At 39.3% G+C, this 24,021-nt stretch overlaps 1 protein-coding gene across 1 annotated transcript in view; it reads right to left on the bottom strand.

Annotated features, from left to right (window-relative positions):
* The window catches only part of LOC124258402 (sortilin-related receptor-like), an 80,717-nt gene extending 57,270 nt beyond the window's left edge, over nt 1–23,447 (bottom strand). The window contains exons 1-10 of the mRNA XM_046692498.1: nt 23,168–23,447; nt 14,666–14,890; nt 13,442–13,606; nt 13,014–13,081; nt 11,107–11,296; nt 10,402–10,497; nt 7,647–7,816; nt 5,145–5,337; nt 4,589–4,618; nt 914–1,099 (exon numbers count right to left, since the gene is read on the bottom strand). Of these exons, the coding sequence (XP_046548454.1) occupies nt 914–1,099; nt 4,589–4,618; nt 5,145–5,337; nt 7,647–7,816; nt 10,402–10,497; nt 11,107–11,296; nt 13,014–13,081; nt 13,442–13,606; nt 14,666–14,890; nt 23,168–23,440 (1,596 nt within the window). The 5' untranslated portion in view covers nt 23,441–23,447. The remainder of the gene's footprint in view (nt 1–913; nt 1,100–4,588; nt 4,619–5,144; nt 5,338–7,646; nt 7,817–10,401; nt 10,498–11,106; nt 11,297–13,013; nt 13,082–13,441; nt 13,607–14,665; nt 14,891–23,167) is intronic.
* Nucleotides 23,448–24,021: the final 574 nt, after the last annotated feature.

The raw sequence follows: 24,021 nt of genomic DNA, 5'->3' as shown, positions 1-24,021 counted from the left end.
AATAGTGATAGTCCGCTTATATGGCGCTCATATCCAGGCACATTGCCTGCTTACGGCGCTACGTACATTACTGTCCCCGTCATAGGACACTATCGTACTTTCAACTCCCTGGGGATCATACAGCCATGCTGCCTGTTAGGCTCAATGAACTTAACACTCACATTGCGAGCACATCCTCACGGGTACCCATTTTACAGCTGGGAACTGAGACAATGTGGAACTAAGTATTTGTAAATACAAATCGTTTATCATGTTCGTCTGAATTTGAAACCAGAAATTTGGGGTTTCATATATCTTTTAAAATCCTTAGTAAAAACGCACCAGGTCCAGACTGATATCTGCACAAAGTCTTATAAATCACATACTGCAAGGACTTTGATTAATGAACAGGGAAACAAACCTTACTTTAATTTGAACTGAGACAAATTCGTCGTGATAGCAACTCATAAAACAAATTGAAAAATTCCTACATAGCAAAATGAGTTAGTGAGTGAGTTTAGTTTTACGCCAGACTCAGCAATATTCCAGCTATATGGCGGCGGTCTGTAAATAATCAAGTCTGGACCAGACAATCCAGTGATCAACAGCATGAACATCGATTTACGCAACTGGGATACGATGACATGTCAATCCAGTCTGCGAGCCTGACCGCCCAATCCCGTTAGTCGCCTCTTACGACAAGCATGGGTTGCTGAGGATAAATTCTAACCCGGACCTTCACTGGTCCTACATAGCAAAAGGTACCAGTTCATCATAAACGTCTACTTCATCTGCTGGGATGATCTCTGTTCATGGGAAGAGGAATATATGTGCAAAGTATGATAAAAACAATCAGGATGGTCTACAAGCTATGCCCGAGGAGAAACATAATGGGCTGGACACCATCCAGATGACTGGACACCACCCTTCGTACCTGGGTCCAGGAGTACCCAGCATCAGAGGACACAAACACATTGGGGTTGTGTTTGATCTTGGTGCCAATGACCCCTGATGCCATGATGATCCCCGGGGCGGACTTGCGGGACATGATGAGGGGGGTGCGGGTGTTGGGGTAGAACCGGTGTAGCTGCTGGGTCACGTGGAGCGAGCAGTTCGTCAGCTGAAGGATATAAAATACGCAATATAAGTTACAATGTAAGCAAGCCGGGAACCAAACTTAGTGTCAAACTCCTGACTTCTAACAGTCAGTTACTGTGACATGGACTGACTGACTGACTGAGTTTGGTTTTACGCCGCTTTTGGCAATATTCCAGCAACATCACGGCGGGGGACACCAGAAATGGGCTTCACACATTGTACCCATGTGGGGATTCGAACCCGGGTCTTCGGCATGACGAGCCAACGCTTTAACCACTAGGCCACCCCACCGCCCCCTGTGACATGGAACTTGATGCACCAATCAACTGCAAGTGTTATGATAGTTTATGATAAAACTAAATATTAAGGCGATCATGCATACGAAGTTTAATCAAATTCCAATCACAAAATGTCAAGTAATCTCATTCACAAGCCATGGAGATACAAAATATTCAGGCAACTATGTGTACCAAGTTTAATCAAATTCTGAAGAAAACAAAAATTATCTCAAGTTATCATCTATAAATGCCATAAAAGCCATACTAAATATGAAAGCAATAATCTATAAAAGTTTTAGCAAATTCTGATAAAAACATGTCAAATCATCATAACAAAAGACATGGAATGTACGAAACAACAAAACGATCATGTAAACAAACTTTATCAAATTCCTACCACAAAATCTCAAGTTATTAGAAGATCAAATATGAAATCTCTGTGTTGTAAGCAAGCGGCAGAGAAAAACAACTGCAGCAGCTGTCAAATTCTCTTTGACACCAAGCAGGAACCCTTTTACTGAGGGTTGTTTGATAGGTACGACAAACAAACACAATGTAAACAACAAAACTTGGGGTGAGAGAACAGCAGAACTCAAGCAGAAAAATACTATCACAAAACAAATCACAGAGTTGGTCTGACGTTTTCATTATGATCAGTGTTTCATTGAGTAATTTATGTTTATAAGTTTTCGAGTTAGACTGTAATTCATCGGTCCGCTTTTGAGCTAAACAGACTATATATAATAATCAATGAGTGAATATGGTTTTACACCGCTTTTAACGGCCTCCAACAACAACACTATCATGGACACCAGAAATGGGCCTGTGACATTGAAGCTCTGACATATGTGAATCAAACCTGTGTCTTCAGCATGGTGGCGAACACTTTAACACTAGGCTACCAGACTTAAAATGACAGCAGTCAGAGCTGTGATGCATTAGTTGAAATAACACCCCCTATTTATTAGCATGTGCTTGTGTATGTTTAATATCCCACTCCACAATATTCTCACCTTATGATGACTGTCAGTGAATAATGTAATTTTTTAAGTAAAATTAATATTTTATACTTATCCTGACTCATGATCTATTCCTTATCTCCATAAATCGGAAAGGGGGAAAGGGAGATAAGCAAAACATCATGAGTCAGGATAAGGAAAAATACAAAATTTGGACCACGCAATCAAGTGATTGACATTATGAGCACCGATCAACTAAACTAAACCATATGGTCTCTGACACAATAACAAGCTTCCATCACGTCAGCCAGTCTGACCCAAACCTATTAATCTGTTCTTACGACAAGCATGGGTTTCTTAAGATCTAACCTGGGAACCAGCTCTCACCAGGAATCACAGGTCATATATTAGCAAAGATAATTCATTATATCACTTAGTAAACAGACCATGCTTACAGGGCTTTAGGTTAAAAACATTCTCTGAAATTTAGGACAAAAACATGATAACTTCAAGATATCCAGACATTGAGATCATTGTCATCTTCATTTCTTGCATGTATCGGGATATATCTATTATATAATATATAATACATACCGGTATCTATAATATTATTTCCTGAGCTGTATCATTATCATTATCCATACTTCACAATATTGAATGTCTGGATACATTGGAGTTACAAGATTTGAGATACCTGGGTCTGAGTGTACTTGTTGCTCAATAGGGGAAGGACAATTAAACACAAGCTTTCATCAATATGGAAAATATATATATATACTCAGGGGAATAAATAAGGGAACATGCAGATATACAGAAAAGTGTTCAGTTCTGTCTTCAATGCACAACAAAAATAGTTAAGAAATACTATAATCAATATATACTACCCAAAGAAATTAAGGACCACTCAATTCTTTCATTTGACAACTAATCTGCTTGGCTATCCTTCACTATGTTTTAGTAGTATTTAAGGCAAAACGTTCAGATAAGCAAAGGGAAGTCATTGTCCTTTGCGGCGATATTAATGTACCAGTAAACTTTCAATTTCGATAAAATATCAAAATATATTTATGGCTATTGATATTAAATCAATAACTTGCTGACACAGAATCATTACAGTTAAGATGGATGAGAAGGCATAAAATATACTACCCATCCAAAGTTTAGATTCACTTGTGTAAATTTAGCCACTTACTTCAGTCAACTGTTCTAAACTAGATTTTGCAAAATATTCCATACTGTTTACACATGAACTGATGTATTGTAAAACAAAATGACAAACGAGCCGAGAACCCAAATTTCCTTCAGGATAATAAAATGTTTTCTGAACTTACTATTAATTCAATAGTCGATGTAAATCAACTTCATGTAATGAACTAGGCCAATATAAACAATAATATACACATTATGCACAGCTGATTTCATGTTAATACATCCATAAACACAAAACATACCGAAGTCAATTAGGAGATAAACATACTGTGTTGGAAAATCAGAGGTATACTACCCATCAAAAGTTTAGACTCATCTAAATATAGCCACTTACTTCAGTCAACTGTTCTAAACTAGATTTTGCAAAATTTTCCATACTGTTTAAAGGTACTGTTTACATATGAACTGCTGTATTGTAAAACAAATTCATAACGCTGAAAAGATTATTGTCATGAGTTCAATAAATGATGAAAATCACCGAAAATTGGTGAGTTCTTAACAAAACTTTACACCAAAATGCAGCTGTTCACATGCACGATATTTTCACATGCTTTTCAGCAATTTGATGCATGATCCTCTTGCAAATCATCTGCATAAGGTTTGCAGTTGGTTCCCCCAAGTTAGTGGAGAAATATATCTTGGATGTAACCACATATACATAACATATTGTGAGTGCTTTAAGTGGGTCTAAACTTGGGTAGTACATATAACGAAATTATAATAGCTCTAAATTCGATTTAAAACCAAATGTGAGGTTTTAAATAAAAAAATTAGAGCTACTATAATTTCGGGATATACCTCTGATTTTCCAACACAGTACATTTATCTCCATTGCTCCATAACCTCATTATTAAGATTTTTTTAAAAAGAGTTACAGTGTTTGAAAATCAGAGGTATATAACCTTTATTATATACCTCTGAATGACTTTGATTAACCAATCACAATCCAGTATTTACTGAAGTCATGGTAGAATTATTAAATGAACACATTCATGTAGGTATTCCCAGTGAAGCACAACCAACTTTGAACGAACATAGGAAACATCAGAAATACAATACAGTTACCTCTCTAGATGACCATGGTGTAACTTTAGCCTGAACGGTTAAACAAAAGTAAGAAATATGGGATTAGTTAATGATGAAAATGAGAGTTAGATGATGAATGATTCCAAATGAACTGAAACTGTTACCATGGTTACAAAAGACGGTGATAAAAAATCAGTGCTTGAAATTAAGAAGGCCTAGGGTCATTGAGGATATTCGCTAGAGCTGGGTTTATCTGGTATTTTGAATGTAGTGCCATTGGCAGGGCAACTGGTAATAAAATCATTACATAGTTCAAAATTGGAATTTTGGGTAAATTTTTTGTCTCTTATATTTTCTTTATTTCAAATGCAACACTACAGAGTTAAGCTTCATTCTCTGTATTGGTTCTGTAATCATTTTAGAAATGGGATATGATTAAGGCTTGTGATAATAAACTTAAAAATAGATGAATAAATATGAACTATAAGCAGTATAAGAACTGTATAGCACCCATATTAATAAGATATGTATGATATCATGGCCTCACCATGGTTCCACCTGTACTGGGGACCTATTTCAATCAAGACTATCTCACCTGGGAGCAGTTAGCGTCCCGGTCACCATCAGCAGGTGCTCTGATCAGCTGCCACTCCCCACCCTTGTCAAAGGTGATCAAACTCCGCTGCTGGTCAATGTCCAGTGTTCCTGTAAGGAGCTGGGATGCTATGTAGATGCCTCGCATGCCATCAACTCTATGAATGTCAGCAAAGGTCTCATTTGTGTAATACCTGGAAAGAGATTATAATATATATTTGGAGTTGAGACCTTTTTTGGAACAAGTATCAGTTCTATCACAGCATGTCAGCTTGATGTGGGATGGAAGCCTGACTGTGCTGCCTGGTTGAAGTCCTGGTCAGCTCAAAAACAGAAGTAGGGCAATTCTGGGAATCAGTTACAGGTTCTTGACAACAATAAGGGGCATAACTCTGTGAAGCAAACTGTGGATGCAGTAGACGACTGGACCATTAGCATGACTAGTGACATTAAAAGATCAGTGATTATCATACAGGAAAACTTGGACTGAAAAAAACCCATCAAAATTGGTATTTTAAGCAAACGAGCAGTGGATTCTGACAAACTTAATTGAAGTTAATACCAGTCTAAGTAAATTTAGGCCCAGTATTATTCGTTACACTGCTATAGTAAGTCTAACAAAACCTAATAGAAGGTCGCGTCAGCTAACCTTCTGGACTGACCAGTCAGAACACAGCTTACCAAATCGCGAAAGTTAACATTCGCACATACTTTTTTAACCTTTACCTCAAAAACTCGAACGACTACGAATGCTATTTTCCGCACGATCTTTTCCGAGTGATACACGCAATGAGTAAACAGTCACAGAAAATAGCGTTTTTGTCAATATTCAAGGATGTCACCTTGCGAAAATCTATAAGCAAATAGTAACCATGTCATTGGAAACCCATAAGCGTATATATACTGCATGTCAAATATCTGTGTTTTATGCAGATTTTCGTTTGTTGATAGATCAGTGTCAGCAGCCAGGGAAGAGAAAATACAAAGTCCAGCCGAATTCTAACAAGTCATAGGTCGCTCAAAGGTGACCTGACGCGACCTTCTACTAGGTTTTGTTAGACTCAGTATAGCAGTGTAACGAATAATACCGAGTCTAAGTTTACTTAGACTGAAGTTAATACGGGTTTCAAGCAAATGAGCATCAGCTTATGACAAACATCTAGGTTTTAACAAACGAGAATCAGATTCTGGCAAACATGTTCGAAGTGAAATTAGTATCACAGCCAACTACCATCAGATTCTGAGAAACATAATCAAAATGAGTGAGTGAGTGAGTTTGATTTTACGCCGCTTTTAGCAATATTCCAGCAATATCAAGGCGGGGGACACCAGAAATGGGCTTCACACATTTTGCCCATGTGGGGAATCAAACCCGGGTCTTTGGCGTGACGAGCGAATGCTTTAACCACTAGGCTACCCCACCGCCCATATAATCAAAATCAATCTTGGAAAATAAACAAATAATGCATAATCAAAGTGAATTTGGATTTCAAGTAAACAAACATTGGATTACGACCGACACAAAAAGAATTTCGGTTTATAAAAAACAAGCATCGGATTAATGTGAATTTACATTTTAGTTTGTATTCTATAATTTGTCCCTTTTGACATCATTTGTATTTTGAACATGTCCCTGTATCTATATATATGCTGGACTGTTTTTTCCAAAATTTGTCCATTTCCCCCTTTTTGTGCTTTTGTATTTAATCCCGGTACTGGAAATACATCGCTCTACCTATATGTACTATGTTCACCACCTGACCTTCCTCTTGGGCCATCTTGCAATTGATGTCCAAGATATTTTTATGGATTAAACTTCTTTGTAATTTCTCACACGCCGTTTCGAGACCATTCCAGGTCCCTTTCATCAGGTGAACTGGCAGTTAGGACTATGACGTCGTCACTATGATGTCATAACTGAGTTATGACGTCACAATGCAAGTGACATCACATTACACTAGGGCGAGTACTGTATAAGTGAGTTTGAAGAGTTATTTACATAATGATGAAAATTCATGCTAAATAATAGAGTTGAAAGTTGAATTGTCAATACACAACAACTGCTAATTGTGTATTGACAATTCAACTTTCAACTCTATTATTTAGCATGAATTTTCATGATTATGTAAATAACTCTTCAAACTCACTTATACAGTACTTTCCCTAGTGTACTGTGATGTCACTTGCATAGTGACGTCATAACTCAGTTATGACGTCATAGTCCTAACTGCCAGTTCACCTGATGAAGGGACCTGGAATGGTCTCGAAACGTCGTGAGAGAAATTACAAAGAAGTTTAATCCATAAAAATATCTTGGACATCAATGTACAACTTCTAAATGCCACTGAAAGACATCATCTTGCAATTGTTTTCATATATCGGATTATGACAAATATAAAGAGAATCTGGGTTGCAGAAAAACAAGCTTCAGATTCTGACAAAAATAATCAAAGTGAATGACTATCCCACCAAAACAGTGCAGTGGTGACAAGGAGATACGCACCTGAGCCAAGTGTCTCTGTTAGCTCCCTTGGGATTGAAGTAAACCACCCTTTCCAGCGACAGCGAGAAGCGGAGTCCCTTCACCTCGGAGATGTAGAGGTTGGTTGCGCTGCTGTTGTGGAACACACAAGCCATCACCTGTTCTTCTGAAGCATCTGCGATGTAATACTCCTACAAATGTCAGATAGTGCCAGATTCCATAGAAAATATCTCACGTCAGTTGAATAAAAAATAATTGCAGAATGTTTGAATTCAGTTTTCTCATAAATACATGCATATAAATCTAAACACAGTATTATTTGGATTCAAACAATTGGATATTTCACGAAGACACAGTTGTTGCTTAATGTCGCACTCAGTAATATTCCAGCTATATCTGTTTATTACATAGGTCTGTAAATAATTGAGTCTGGACCATAAAATCCAGTGATCAACAGTATGAGCATCGCTCTAGGCAAATGGGATATGATGACATGTGTCAACCAAGTCAGTTAGCCGCCCCTGACAAACATGGGTTAATGAAGATCAATTCTAACCCGGATCTACACGGGTGTGATGCAATAAGTAAAGTGTGTGTTGCATTAAGTAAAGTGTGTGATGCATTAAGTAAAGTGTGTGATGCATTAAGTAAAGTAAAGTGTGTGATGCATTAAGTAAAGTGTGTGATGCATTAAGTAAAGTGTGTGATGCATTATTAAAGTGTGTGATGCGTTAAGTAAAGTGTGTGATGCATTAAGTAAAGTGTGTGATGCGTTAAGTAAAGTGTGTGATGCGTTAAGTAAAGTGTGTGATGCGTTAAGTAAAGTGTGTGATGCGTTAAGTAAAGTGTGTGATGCGTTAAGTAAAGTGTGTGATGCGTTAAGTAAAGTGTGATGCGTTAAGTAAAGTGTGTGATGCGTTAAGTAAAGTGTGTGATGCGTTAAGTAAAGTGTGTGATGCGTTAAGTAAAGTGTGATGCGTTAAGTAAAGTGTGTGATGCGTTAAGTAAAGTTTGTGATGCGTTAAGTAAAGTGTGTGATGCGTTAAGTAAAGTGTGTGATGCGTTAAGTAAAGTGTGTGATGCGTTAAGTAAAGTGTGTGATGCATTAAGTAAAGTGTGTGATGCGTTAAGTAAAGTGTGTGATGCGTTAAGTAAAGTGTGTGATGCGTTAAGTAAAGTGTGTGATGCGTTAAGTAAAGTGTGTGATGCGTTAAGTAAAGTGTGTGATGCATTAAGTAAAGTGTGTGGTTAAGTAAAGTGTGTGATGCGTTAAGTAAAGTGTGTGATGCGTTAAGTAAAGTGTGTGATGCGTTAAGTTAAGTGTGTGATGCGTTAAGTAAAGTGTGTGATGCGTTAAGTAAAATGTGTGATGCGTTAAGTAAAGTGTGTGATGCATTAAGTAAAGTGTGTGATGCATTAAGTAAAGTGTGTGATGCGTTAAGTAAAGTGTGTGATGCGTTAAGTAAAGTGTGTGATGCGTTAAGTAAAGTGTGTGATGCATTAAGTAAAGTGTGTGATGCGTTAAGTAAAGTGTGTGATGCGTTAAGTAAAGTGTGTGATGCGTTAAGTAAAGTGTGTGATGCATTAAGTAAAGTGTGTGATGCGTTAAGTAAAGTGTGTGATGCGTTGTACGCAACTGAGGAATTGGACCTGGGTCTTCAGAATGATGAGCTAATATTATAGTCACGAGACAACCCCACTGCCCAAAAACTCATGGCGTCAGATGCATTCAGATGAGAACCAATAAACCAAGGCTGACTAACCAATCCATTTAGTCCACAAAGTCAGCCACCTAGCCCGCTCAGCCACCCCAGCTTGTGTGCTGGCTATTAGGTGCCTGACTCTGAGTCTGAAGGTGTGGGTTCAAATCCCACATGGGACTCAACAAAAGTGCTAGAATTTGTACTTCACGTTACATTTGATATATGTTACATTTGACCACTTTCTAAATGGCATTGTGTAATTCAGTATCGTTTGGGTTTGGTTTTTTTTCGCTTCACGCCGCTCTCAGCAATAGTCCAGGCGGTCTGTAAATAATTTCGACCAGACGTGATAAACTTTATGAGCATCGATCTACACAACTGGGATACGATGACATGTGTCAACTAAGTCAGCGAGCCTGACCACCCAATCCTGTTATTCATCTCTTACGACGAGCGTGGCTTGGTGAAGATAAATTCTAACCCTGATCATCATGGGCCCCTGCTTCACTAACACAACATGTAAACAGGGGAAGGACCAAGCTGGGTGGGTTAAATACATGTGGTCTAGTGGTGGTCCGATTAATTGAAATAATCGAAGATTGGTCGTAGTGACTAAACGACCAAGCAATCGATCACAATTTCTCATAATCGAACACAAACAATTCTGGAACACTTGTTTTCATTAACAATATTTTTCACATGGTTGGTTTTGTCTGTTACATTTCGTAAGCACTACAAGCTGGTTTCAAGTCACGATTGAATTTATCTTAAAGATTCCAAGAAATTTATGTTCCTAACATACTAGTCATCCTTTAATGATGTGAAATTTTGCCCCAAAATCCAAAAAGAACTACTTGTTTTTACCTTATTTTTTGTGTACATTAACAAATTTCATAAATGACGCTAACCAATTATTTTCGATGATTGATCAGTTGTAATGAACCAATCATGAATTATGAGATATTAACCAATTCCCAACACTACTGTGGTCAAAAGATGATACTAATACATTTGTCACAAATTTTGAAACACTCATTTTAAGGATGTTTATATTCTGCAGTTACAATACTTACGTGGTTGTGAGGGGAGGGGAACTCTGCCTTGAGGAAGCGCCCTCTATCAGATGACACCCACAGTTGTGTGTAATGCTCTCCTGCTCCCAACAGCCGCTGTAACACACACAGGAGATTGTGTTCAACCCTAACTATAGGCCTTTTCTTCAAATTAATTTGCATCAGAAAATATTCGAAAACAAAAATTGTATGAGGCTTTTAACACGATTTTACAACATCATTTGATTAAAGGAGCGTTGTTGGAAGAAAATCAATAAAAACACGAGTATGTCCAGTTTAGTCAAAACAATTGAAAGTCTTAAATCTGGACAGTGATTTATTATATGATTCTGAACTATGTGCCTTTCGCAATCAAACTGGGAACAATTTTGTGATATTGTCTACAATCAGACTGTTTCCAATGTTCTTGTTTTCATAAATTCTGAGAAATTGGGAAATACATAATTTTAATTTTGGAATTTTCTATGTCATCTGCTGAAAACTTGGGGCTGAACGGAGGTGTAGATCAATATCTACTGTGACAACAAAACCATTGTCAAACAAACAATAATCCAGTGAGAGAGCAGTGATATTTGGTACGATAATGACACATGTTACCAATTAAATTAAGTCGCCTCTCAGGATCAACCAAGTTAGCTAGGGACAACTTTTTAGATCATGTACCCTTAACAGAACTGAGAAGCGAGGCTTGTGAGCATCACTTACCACCTTTTTCGTAGCAAACAGGTATTTCCCTCGGACTTCAAAGTCCTTGACGTCGGAAATGACCGTGACCTTATTGGCAGACGTTCGGAACAGGTCTGTGCTCTTGTATACAATGTCTAACATTTCAAGTCCATGCGGCCGCTCCTCTTCAACATAGATTGTTGAAGGCAGTTCATAAGGAGCCACTCCCCTGGAATGATTGAATTAACGGGTCAGTAAGTCGGTTAGTGAGTGCGTGAGTGAGTGAGGTTAGTTTTATGCCGCACTCAGCAATATTCCAGCTGCTGTAAATGTACTTTTTTTCGCTTGGTGCAAATTCCTCGGAATTGACAGTTTAGACTACATCGTGCAGTCAATTATTCGAGCAATCAGTAATTGCTGGAACTGCCATGCAGCTGTCTCTTAGGCCGCCACTAATAGCAATGAAAACAAACAGAGTGGCTTAACCTGTCACTAGTGTCAGGCGGCATGTATTGCTTACTCACAGGAAATCCTTACCTGCGCGATATATACAGTAATACGTTTACTCATGGAAGTATTAAGTACTTAGGAAGTGAGATATCGTGATGCAAATATAAGAGATGAAAAACACATCAGTCTTATGTTCCGAATTCTGATGATATGACGATGGCATTGCGAAATTGACCATCAAGGAAATGAACGTTTACCATATATGAAGCTTTTTGTGATTTCATTTCATGATATGCAGGAATAAATATAAATAAAATCTTAATGAATAAATAAAATACTGCTGTATTATATCTTTCCGAGTCGTTTCATGGTAATCCGTTTCGTATCAAACCATCTGTCACTACGATTGGTCAAAATAGAACATGTGAGGACATGATTTGGGAAATCCACTACAGCGACAGTTAAGTATGATTCTTTATGCTACTATCAGTCGTCATTTTAAGATTCCCGTAGATTTCTGTCTTCAAACTTGATGTGTTATGGTAACAACTCAGAGGCGAGCGTGGGTTTATTCGCCGTGTATAAATTTTCGCGGTAAAATATTTTGCCTCAAAAGCGCGAAAATAAAACACGTGCGATATATAATACGCTTACAGTATATGGCGGCAGTCTGTAAATAATTGTGTCTGGACCAGACAATCCAGTGATCAACAGCATGAGATCGATCTGCGCAATTGGGAACCGATGACATGTGTCAACCAAGTCATTGAGTCTGACCACCCGATCCCGTTAGTCGCCTCTTACGACAAGCATGGATTACTGAAGGTTCGTTCTAACCCAGATCTTCACAGGTCGATTGAGTGTGTGAATAAGAGGATGAAAGTGGAAGAGTGAGAAAGAATGAGTGAGTGAACGTGTGAGAGTGAAAGTGAGAGACAGACTAGTAAGAGAAGGAGAGAGAAAGAAAACGCAAGTGGATGAGGCGACTAAGTGACTGAGTAAGTTGGTGGGTGAATGATACTAATTTACACTAGCAACAGAGAAAGACAGAGAAAGTGAGAGAAAGAGAAAGGGGTCGAAAAGCCCAGACATACAGGTCTTGATTGATTTAAAGAAACACAAGATAAAGCTAAGCAGCCTCAATAAATAATCAAGTCCCATCTTGAGTGAGAGAGTAGTTTTACGCCGCAATAAGCAATATTCCAGCTATATGGCAGCGGTCTGTAAACAATCGAATCTGGACTAGACAATCCAGTGATCAACAGCATGAGATCGATCTGTGCAATGTAGAACCGATGACATGTGTCAACCAAGTCATCGAGTCTGACCACCCGATCCCGTTAGTCGCCTCTTACAACAAGCATTGGTTCCTGATGATCAATATTCTAACCCGGACCTTCACGGGTTCCCATCGTCAATAAGAACCAACAATCATATGTTTCCAGTACACACAAGATATGTCAACCTGGCCAGCTCAAGTGTGAACTCAGACTTACCAGAAGAAGGACTTCACATTGTCGCCGATCCTACGCCAGGTGAAACCAAAGTCCTCAGATATGAACAGCTGAAAAATACAACGGAAAATGTTGAGATGAGTGAGTGAGGGAGTTTGGTTTGATGCCACTTGTAGCAATATTCCAGCAATATCACAACGGGGAACACCAGATATGGGCTTCACACATAGTACCTATGCGGGGAATCAAACCTGGGTCTTCAGCGTGACGAGCGAACACTGTAACCACTAGGCTACCCGATCTCCCCACGTTGAGATGACCGGGTGAAATGTATGTGTGCCTTTGAGGTTTTGAAAATGGACAACCCAACAGAAAGACGAGGGCGTGGGGCCAAGATCACTTTGTTGAACGCACCCTTGCAAAGCAAAGGCAGTATTTGCATGCTGACTGGATTAATCTCTAATGTGCACCTCTTTTGTTAAGCTGTCTTCATCCATGGCGAGAACCAAGTTTGGGTTGATACTGTTGATGGAGATCTGTCGAGGTTTGAAGGCCATGTTACAGTATGTGTTGAAAGTCATTGCATAATCCCTGGTGGTGAAGATGCATTTGTCCTCTATGTCCGTGAAGATGTACTGAAAACAAGGACGAAAAGGAGTGAGTTTAGTTTTATGCCGCACTCAGCAATATTCCAGCTATATTGTGACGGTCTGTAAATAATCAAGTCTGGACCACACAATCCAGTGATCAACAGCATGAGCATCGATCTGCGCAATTGGGAACCGATGACATGTGTCAACCAAGTCAGCGAGCCTGACCACCTGATCCCATTAGTCGCCCCTTACGACAAGCATAGTCGCCTTTTGTGGCAAGCATGGGTTGCTGAAGACCTATTCTACCCCGGATCTTCACGGGTGGGACGAAAAGGAACACATTAGTATCTTGATAGAGGAACTTTGCATCACAGTCTAGGGGTCACTTAGAGTCAATGTCCAGAATCCCTAAGGGGGAGGCAAACATGGGGTAGTAGGGATGTGTTCCCGACCATGAGTCAAATTAAGACACAAGCATGGTATAATGGTGACCCCTTCTGGCCTTGAGTGAGTGAGTAAGTTAAGTTTTACGCTGCACTCAGCAATACTCCAGCTATTTGGTGACGGTCTGTAAATAATTGAGTCTGGACCAGACAATAGAGTGATCAGCATCATGAGCATTGTTCTAGGGTATTGGGATACCACAAGTGTTTGCCACTAATATCGCTAAAAAATGGAATATTCATAACATATTTGCTACTTTTTATTTTTTGCTCACATACAAGATGCCTGAAATCACAGGTGTCTGCATAATCACCTAATGTAAGCTGTCAACATAACTGAAGACATTGGATGCAATTTTTTATGAGATATCGCCTTTACAGACGTTGTAAAGTTTGAAATTACTTTCACCAATTATATGATTTCGGTCTGTATATAATCGAATCTGGAATAGACAATCCAGTGATCAACATAATGAGCATTGATCTACAAAGTTGGGATACAACGACATGTGTCAACCAAATCAGCGACCACCTGACAAAAATGACCCAAAAAGGTTGATTCTGGGAAAGATTAGGCTGAAATTGTAACCTATCACACCCAAATCCTAACTGTTAGCATCTGTGTTGCCCCACCCACTCCGACACTGCCTGTACTTACATGGCTGTTGTGTGAAGGAGTGTTGTAGTAGTGAGTGATCTCGGCCTTTATCCCATTGTGCAGCATCTTGTTGCTGATGTTGCTGAATGTCTTCCCATAATCCCTTGATATAAACACCCTACTTCCTGAACTGCCAAGTCCATTCCTGGCCAACGCTATGATGACATCGCTATGCTCCCCTGCCCAGTGGACTACTAGCGTTGTGTGGTTGTCATGGAGATCAAACTGGAAGTACAAAAACAGACATGTAATCTTAATTAATTTGACACAATGCAAGCTTTTATCATGATTTAAGAAGAGAGTCGGATGAACAGGATCCCTTTGGCAAGCAAATCTGTACAGAAGCACAGTAGTCCATCATATCCATCAGGTCCATCACGTCTATCATATCTGTCATATCCGTCATGTCCATCACGTCTATCATATCCGCCAGGTCCATCACGTCTGTCATATCCATCATATCCGTCAGGTCCATCATGTCTATCATATCCATCAGATCCCTCATGTCTATCATATCCATCAGGTCCATCATGTCTATCATATCTGTCAGGTCCATCACATCCATCAGGTCCATCACATCTATCAGGTCCAGCACGTCTATCATGTCAGGTCCATCACGTTTATCATATGTCATTTCTATCATATCCATCAGGTCCATCACATCTATCATATCCATCAGGTCCATCATGTCTATCATATCCGTCAGATCTCTCATTTCTATCATATCCATCAGGTCCATCATGTCTATCATATCCGTCAGGTCCATCATGTCTATCATATCCGTCAGATCCCTCATGTCTATCATATCCATCAGGTCCATCATGTCTGTCATATCCATCATATCCGTCAGGTCCATCATGTCTATCATATCCGTCAGATCCCTCATGTCTATCATATCCATCACGTTTATCATATGTCATATCCATCACATCTATCATATCTGTCATATCCATCATGTCTATCATATCCGTCAGATCCCTCATTTCTATCATATCCATCATGTCTATCATATCTGTCATATCCGCCAGGTCCATCACGTCTGTCATATCCATCATATCCGTCAGGTCCATCATGTCTATCATATCCGTCAGATCCCTATGTCTATCATATCCATCACGTCTATCATATCCATCATGTCTATCATATCCGTCAGATCCCTCATGTCTATCATATCCATCAGGTCCATCATGTCTATCATATCTGTCAGGTCCATCACGTCTGTCTTATCTGTCAGGTCCATCACATCCATCAGGTCCATCACATCTATCAGGTCCAGCACGTCTATCATATGTCAGGTCCATCACGTTTATCATATGTCATATCCATCAGGTCCATCACATCTATCATATCCGTCAGGTCCATCATGTCTATCATATCCGTCAGATCCCTCATGTCTATCATATCCATCAGGTCCATCACGTCTGTCTTATCTGTCAGGTCCATCACATCCATCATATCCATCAGGTCCATCACATCCATCAGGTCTATCATGTCTATCATATCGATCAGGTCCAGCGCTTCTATCATATGTCAGGTCAAACACATCTATCATATCCATCAGGTCCATCACGTCTATCATATCCATCAGGTCCATCACGTATATCATATCTGTCAGGTCCACCACGTCTATCATATCCATCATATTCATCAGGTCCATCACATCCACTATATCCATCACATCCGTCAGGTCCATCACATCTAGCATATCCATCACATCTGTCAGGTCCATCACATCTAGCATATCAATCACATCCGTCAGGTCCATCACATCTAGCATATCCATCATATTCATCAGGTCCATCACATCTAGCATATCCATCACATCCATCAGGTCCATCACATCTAGCATATCCGTCAGGTCCATCACATCTAGCATATCCATCATATTCGTCAGGTCCATCACATCTAGCATATCCATCACATCCGTCAGGTCCATCACATCTAGCATATCCGTCAGGTCCAACACATCTAGCATATCCATCATATTCGTCAGGTCCATCACATCTAGCATATCCATCAGGTCCATCACATCTAGCATATCCATCACATCCGTCAGGTCCATCACATCTAGCATATCCATCATATTCATCAGGTCCATCACATCTAGCATATCCATCACATCTAGCATATCTGTCAGGTCCATCACATCTAGCATATCCATCACATCCGTCAGGTCCATCACATCTAGCATATCCATCACATCCGTCAGGTCCATCACATCTAGCATATCCATCACATCCGTCAGGTCCATCACATCTAGCATATCCGTCAGGTCCATCACATCTATCATATCCAACACATCCGTCAGGTCCATCACATCTAGCATATCCATCATATTCATCAGGTCCATCACATCTAGCATATCCATCACATCCATCAGGTCCATCACATCTAGCATATCCGTCAGGTCCATCACATCTAGCATATCCATCACATCCGTCAGGTCCATCACATCTAGCATATCCATCATATTCATCAGGTCCATCACATCTAGCATATCCATCACATCCATCAGGTCCATCACATCTAGCATATCCGTCAGGTCCATCACATCTATCATATCCAACACATCCGTCAGGTCCATCACATCTAGCATATCCATCATATTCATCAGGTCCATCACATCTAGCATAACTAGCATATCCATCACATCCATCAGGTCCATCCCATCTAGCATATCCATCAGGTCCATCACATCTATCATATCCAACACATCCGTCAGGTCCATCACATCTAGCATATCCATCATATTCATCAGGTCCATCACATCTAGCATAACTAGCATATCCATCACATCCATCAGGTCCATCCCATCTAGCATATCCGTCAGGTCCATCACATCTATCATATCCAACACATCCATCAGGTCCATCACATCTATTATATCCATCATAATGGCCTGGTCAATTAGTTAGGTCCATCATATCCATCATATGTGTCAGTCAGGTCCATCATGTACAACAAGTCCATTCGGTCTATTATGTTCATTAGGTCATTTGGTATAACCAGACGGCTATCTTTTAAAATTTACTATTCCACTAAGGTGACAAGGATTAAAGGCTTCTAAGCCCACAATTCCGATTTTTAGAAGCAAGACAATCAACTGAGTTTAGTTTTACAAAACCGTAAGCAATATTACGGCGATGGACAAAAGAAATGGGCTTCACACATTGGACCCATGTAGGGAATTGAACCCGGGTCTTCAGCATGATGAGCTGACGCTGTATCTACTAGGCTGCCCCGTGAGATTAATCATCTAATTAAAACATGATGGTCAACTTAAGAAATATTCATGAAAACTTCTTGTTAAACTCAATACATTATGCAGGCTGCAACAAGAAGCTTTTAGACTACATCATTCCCATACATGGTTCTCAGTATTTACAGGAGCGTTGAATGTTGTCATTACATGATAGGCAAAAACACTGAAGCTTGCCATTCTGTCCAGAGTATGAAATACACCCATATCAAACATATTTAGAGGCCCTAGCACTTCCGTCCAGCTGAGTCTAGCACAGTGCAAGTAGTCAAGAATTGCCAAATTTCACTGGCCAGGCGGGTACGTAAACACAGCACACGTCATATTTTATCAGCCCAAAATAATTCCGATAAATTACAAAATAAGGTCTTTGATTCTGTTTGAATGGCATTTAGACTTGATGCACATAAGGAAGAGAGTATATATCAGGGCTCGATTTCAGAGAAGTTAACCTACTTGCACCAGGTGCAACCTACGATAAAGACCTAGTTGCACCAGCCAAATTCCAGTTGCAACATAGTGTGTTTAAAACGCCAATAATACCGTGATGTAGTACCCATGAAACCATAGCAACACAGAGACACAGCTGATATCTGTTTTCAAGAGCTGTCATAGCCGAGACGTGTCTCTGAATAGCAATGTTTTGGTGCCATAGCTATTCAAAATTTATGCTCATAATGTTAGATTCATCATTGATTTATTTCTCAAAAATTGACTTGCACCTTGTGCAAGTTAGACTCATAACTAGGTTGCACTTTGTTATACTGGGTTGCACCAGTGCAAGTAACAAAGCACTAAATCGAGCCCTGTATATTGATATGAACTTCTTTATTATGAGAAACACAACATTTCGGAGTATACCCTTACTCCTTCATCTGTTCCTTATGATAAAGAAGTTGACAGCTACAAAAACTCTCTTCCTTAATTCCAAATTTAAACAAAATTACAACAGACATTAGAATTAAATAGCCACACTCCAAGGTCTTGTTAATACTTCTGATCGTTCCTGCCTTTTACATAAACAGAATAATATATTAGTTATTAGTATAAATTAAAACAAATTTAAATGTAAAGGTGAAATGCAATGAATTAGCTATTAAATCAGGGTTAGGGTTAGACTATGGCTTAGTCTCTGAATATATATAATTTTGATAGTAACAAACAAGCCCATTTAAATTGAAAAGGAGCCCTAGGTAGACCAGAGAAACCTGAGGAAATCTAGACTTGCTTTATTTAGGGCTGTAGCACTGCAGAGAGGGCTTGGCAGTAGGGAAAATAATGTGGTTCAGGGACTGTGAGACAGACTAGGCTAGGGTTAGACAACCCCAAACCTACCCCACCAAAAACTGTCACAGGAACGATGAGAACTCAAGTCTGTACTGAATGACTGGTCCGAAGTAATTCTATCCTTTGAAGGGGCAAGTCTAAATGGACAGTACGTCTATGGATGCCTGTGCATTTAGTTTATACATTTGAGAAATTATAATATTAACAAGGGGTTATTGTCTTCAAGACCTATGAAAATCATCACCAACTTCTTGATTCATAGAAATCTGGGATAGGAATGCAATTTCAGGGCTTGACATTCATCCAAATTCCCGAACAAGACCACAGGGCCAGTAACTTTTAAAAATCACTGGTCCTTACAGATTCTTACTGGTCCTGCTAGGGGACTCTATTGTCCATGTTGACAGCCTAAAATATCTACTAGACCATCGGGATAGCACTTATCAAAGTTGCACTGGTCCTGTCAACATTTTACTGGACCCGGGCCGGTGGGATAGCGCGAATGTCGAGCCCTGAATTTTTCAATAGGTGACCTTGGGCACCAGACAGATAACTTCCTGGATTTCCTGATATGAAAACAGGATTTCCTGTCATGAACGCTGGAATTCAAAATGGCCACACATATTAAGCAGTAAGATTGAGAGTGTCACCCATAAACATGATAAACATTTGATCGGTTACAAATATAGTTTTGTATCATTTGAGGTTGTCATTTATTGCATTTTCCATTTAATGAATCATAGTACTATTTTCAAAATATTCCTGTAATAGTTAAAATCCTCGTAAATAGTCTTTCAACAACATATATACATTTGAGCTCAGTTTGCTGAGCACATTATTATGGGACCTTTGCTTATCTGTTATTGTAAAAAACAAACCAATATTTATGTCTACATGCATCAAAAGCATGGCAGAATTTTTCACATTTATGTTTCATTATTCCAGGCCTTTCAGTTGTACTGACCCTACTACATCATCAAGTCCTTTCTTGTGGGAAATTACTAGTGGTGCCCTCACATGTGCCCTGGTCAGATGTCTCGAAGTTCGGATAACTCAATAATTTGTCTTGGTCCCATGAACATGCTCGACTGTACGACCAACCAATTGATCAATCAGATCATGTTTTCTCATAATCGAACACAAACAATTTTTGAAGACTTGTTTGCATTAACAATAGGTTTCGCAAGGTTGGTTTTGTCTGTGTCATTAAATTTACATTTCATAAGCACTATGAGCTTGTTCCAAGTCATAACTGAATTGATCTAAAAAAACTCCAGGTAATTTATGTTCCTGACATACTAGTCTTCCCTTAATAAAGATGTGAAATTTGCAAATGCATTTTGTTCAATTTGAAAAAAACAATTATTTTCGAGGACTGATTGGTTTTAAGGAACCAATAATTATGAGATTTTAACCAATTTCCAACAGAAGTAATTAATGACGCTTTTGTCGGCTTGACATAATCCAATTGTGGGTACTTCAAGATTATGTGGATATGATTCAAATGAAATTTAATGGATTCAATTTCGACCTGGTGATCATGCCAACATATTTATCTGGTGAAACATAGATCAAGTTCCTGAAATTAAGTCCTCGATTGAAACCAATTACTTTCGAAAGTTCTCTGCTTGGCATTCTAGTGCATATAGCGAGTGACTTTGGTTTTATGCTGCTTTTAGCAGTATTCCAGTATTATCAAACAGGGTGGTGAGGTGAAGTGAAATTGGGCTTAACGTCCATTCTCTTCCCACAGAGGTTACTCCTGTCATATCTTCCTACGTAGCTCCTGTGAGCGTTCAAGACTCGTGATTGGAGGCAATCAGATTTAGTTGTGCAATCAGCGACGTTGTTTCAAAAGTGATCATTCACAAGGCCTCGGTAATTTCCGTATGCTTCGAGAAAACTAAACTTCTTCCCCTGCGCGATGCGCAAACGTTTCTTCTAGACAGAACTCAGTCATGTTATGGCGGATCAGTGGCGTCTCCATCGCCTTCGTTGACAACGGACAAGCTAGCCTTTAAACGTCTTGTGTGTAACCTCAACACAAGTCCCCGGCAGATGGGGGATATTTGTGGCCCCACATTTGCTTGTGTTAGTCAAGTTGAATCTAAGTCGATGTAACACGTGTTCTGATTGGATAGAAAGAAGGGAGATAATTTGTGTTGCGATCTTTTGCCGCTAGGGGATTTTACGAGAACCGGGAAATATGGCCGTATTAGAACAGAGGTTCGTAGGAAGATATGACAAGTAACCTCTGTGCGAAGATAATGCTTAACATTGTGCTTGAGAATATTTTGCTCATATGACGACGGGCATGCGTGTGTATGTGCGGCTGCTTGTACTAGCCCAGACTGAAGCTGGTTTTATAGTGCTAGCTCACTGAGATACCATGCCGCAGTGAAGCATGAATACCCCACTCAGACACATTATACTGACTCCGAGCCCACCAGTCCTTGTTGTACCCATTAATACCGAGAGTCAGGCAGGGACCAACAAGTACCATATTTTAACGTCTTTTGGTATGGGGATCGAACTCGCGACCTTCCACTCTCCGGGCGGACGCTCTAACCACTACACCACGAGGCGGTTTATCACACAGGGGACACCAGAAATGGACTCCTCACATTGTAGTACTGTACCCATGTGGGGAATAGAACCCGGGTCTTTGGCGTTATGAGTGAATCTTGTGATATAAAACTATTGTCCAATATGAACTCCAAACATTAATTCCAAATTGGCAATGCCCATGGCCTACATATGTTAAAAGTATATTTTAAAACTCAAAACTGACTCCAAATATCAGTATCTATCATCTTCAACTGGTTTAATGTAGTCGTTCCCATATGTAAACACAAAATAATGACCTGACAACTTCAAAGCTGAAGTCTGCTATATTCATCAGGTTTGGGAAACCTACCGATCGGCCTATAGAAGGCCGAATGGGATATTATAGGCCCTTCTGCCTATTTTGCTACATAGGCCGATCAGGCTATATTTGACCATTATTATTATTATTATTTCACAAACTATTAATTCCGCATGAAATGGTTTTATATTATCATAGAGATGAATAGTTAATGGACCTCCTCAGCTTGAAAAAAAGGAAAGACTTCCGCCTGTATCCCCATAAATTTCATTCTAAATAGTCAAATCATATCACCTGAATAATATTCGTAATCTGATGAGGATGAGTTTCAACATGTTTCATTAATTATATCTACATACTTATAGATATATCCAACATCTATAAATGTCACTCTAGAAATTTCTCCTCATCGTTAAAATTTAGGGGGGATATGGGCAGAAGTCTTACCGAAAAAACAAAGTTTTTCGACAAAATGGAAATTTATATCATGTTCGGGAAATGATATTTCATATAAGAACACAATTTTGCACAGATTTTCATTTTGAAAACTAAAACTGAATATCTATGTCATTAATTTTCAGTGAAAATTGTCCACAATATTATAGACTTACATTTAATTAGCAATTTCCAAACTCCTTTATTATGTGATGAAAATGCTCAAACAGGATTTGAATGAAAACCTTAGGACATCAAAACTTGAATGATGTGTCATGCGGAAATGCACCACTTCAAATTTATTTGATCCTGTTTAGCCTATTATAGGCCGATCGGTAAGTTTCCCCAACCTGTTCATAATCTGTTTGTGGACGAGGTATACATGGAATTGTTATTCAAATTTTATCAATACACCGTATCCGACATTACGTAACATATTTTGCAGGTCGCTGAGGCTGCGCAGTAACCTCAGGTGGACCCCCAACAAACACAGATACGGAAGTAGTTCGGAGTTCTGATCCATTACAGGCACTGAACCGGAGAAAGAACATACAGGCAACGCGCACAGCGTTGACTTTAATGTTTGGTCAATTATATAGCAACATATTTACAAAACAGTTATTGACTTGTAATAAAAATATAATAAGAAGCGTACTATGCTTGTTTCCGGGGCATCCCCTGTAGTATCACTGGGTGGATGCGTCTGCGTCGGTGCCGATCTTGTGTATCGTCGGAGGAGCTGATCCACCTCGTCTTCAGCCTTTGACTCTAATACTTGTATGTTGTGCCCCATTTTCTCGCCTTCGGAAAGAGGTGGGAAGAAAAGTGTGTCTGCTACCCGACCGAATCGCGTCGCGTGACAGTCCTTGTGTAAGAAACTGCACAACAAGAACAGGGCAGGTGCCCAAATCCTTGCTGCTGCCGCCATGTTTATCTCTGATACTTGAACTACTTTCCTCAAAACTAACCAACTACCTGTATGAACTTCTTTACTTATTTTGACAAATATGATTTCTATATCTAGAGGGACATACTTTTTAATAAGCTATGTCATTTTCTATTGGGAAAATACCCTACTTGGTTGGTTCAACTCGGTAGCATTTGCCAATCTTAATCAACAGAGTTCGTCTTAATGTATTATTTTAAAACATTCCACAAACTGGGTATTAAGTGAACAATCAACGTGTATTTTGTATCTGTAGAATTACTAGATAAATACTGAATCGTAACATCCAGTTCTGGAGTTGCATTTCATGAAAATCCTTAACATTAGCATTCATTTGGCTCACTACATCTTGCGTGACTGGCAGTAGTCGTTAAGAATATAACATATTTTCTGAACCATTTTTACCTCGTCACATTGTCAACATCAAAGCGCCCCAGGTGTGATGAGATTGAGATTGACTCGATTCTAAATAGAGGTTTACTGAACCACAACAACATTGCATGTGAGACGTTAGGACCATTTTAAAAATAACAATAACATGTAATGATAATGGGACTTATACG

This window comes from Haliotis rubra, unplaced genomic scaffold (genome assembly GCF_003918875.1).
Source record: "Haliotis rubra isolate DU_JTF1 unplaced genomic scaffold, ASM391887v1 Scf691, whole genome shotgun sequence".
Classification (NCBI taxonomy): Eukaryota; Metazoa; Mollusca; class Gastropoda; order Lepetellida; family Haliotidae; genus Haliotis; species Haliotis rubra.
Note: the sequence above shows the minus strand (reverse complement) of the source record. Positions and strands in the feature narration are given on the sequence as shown.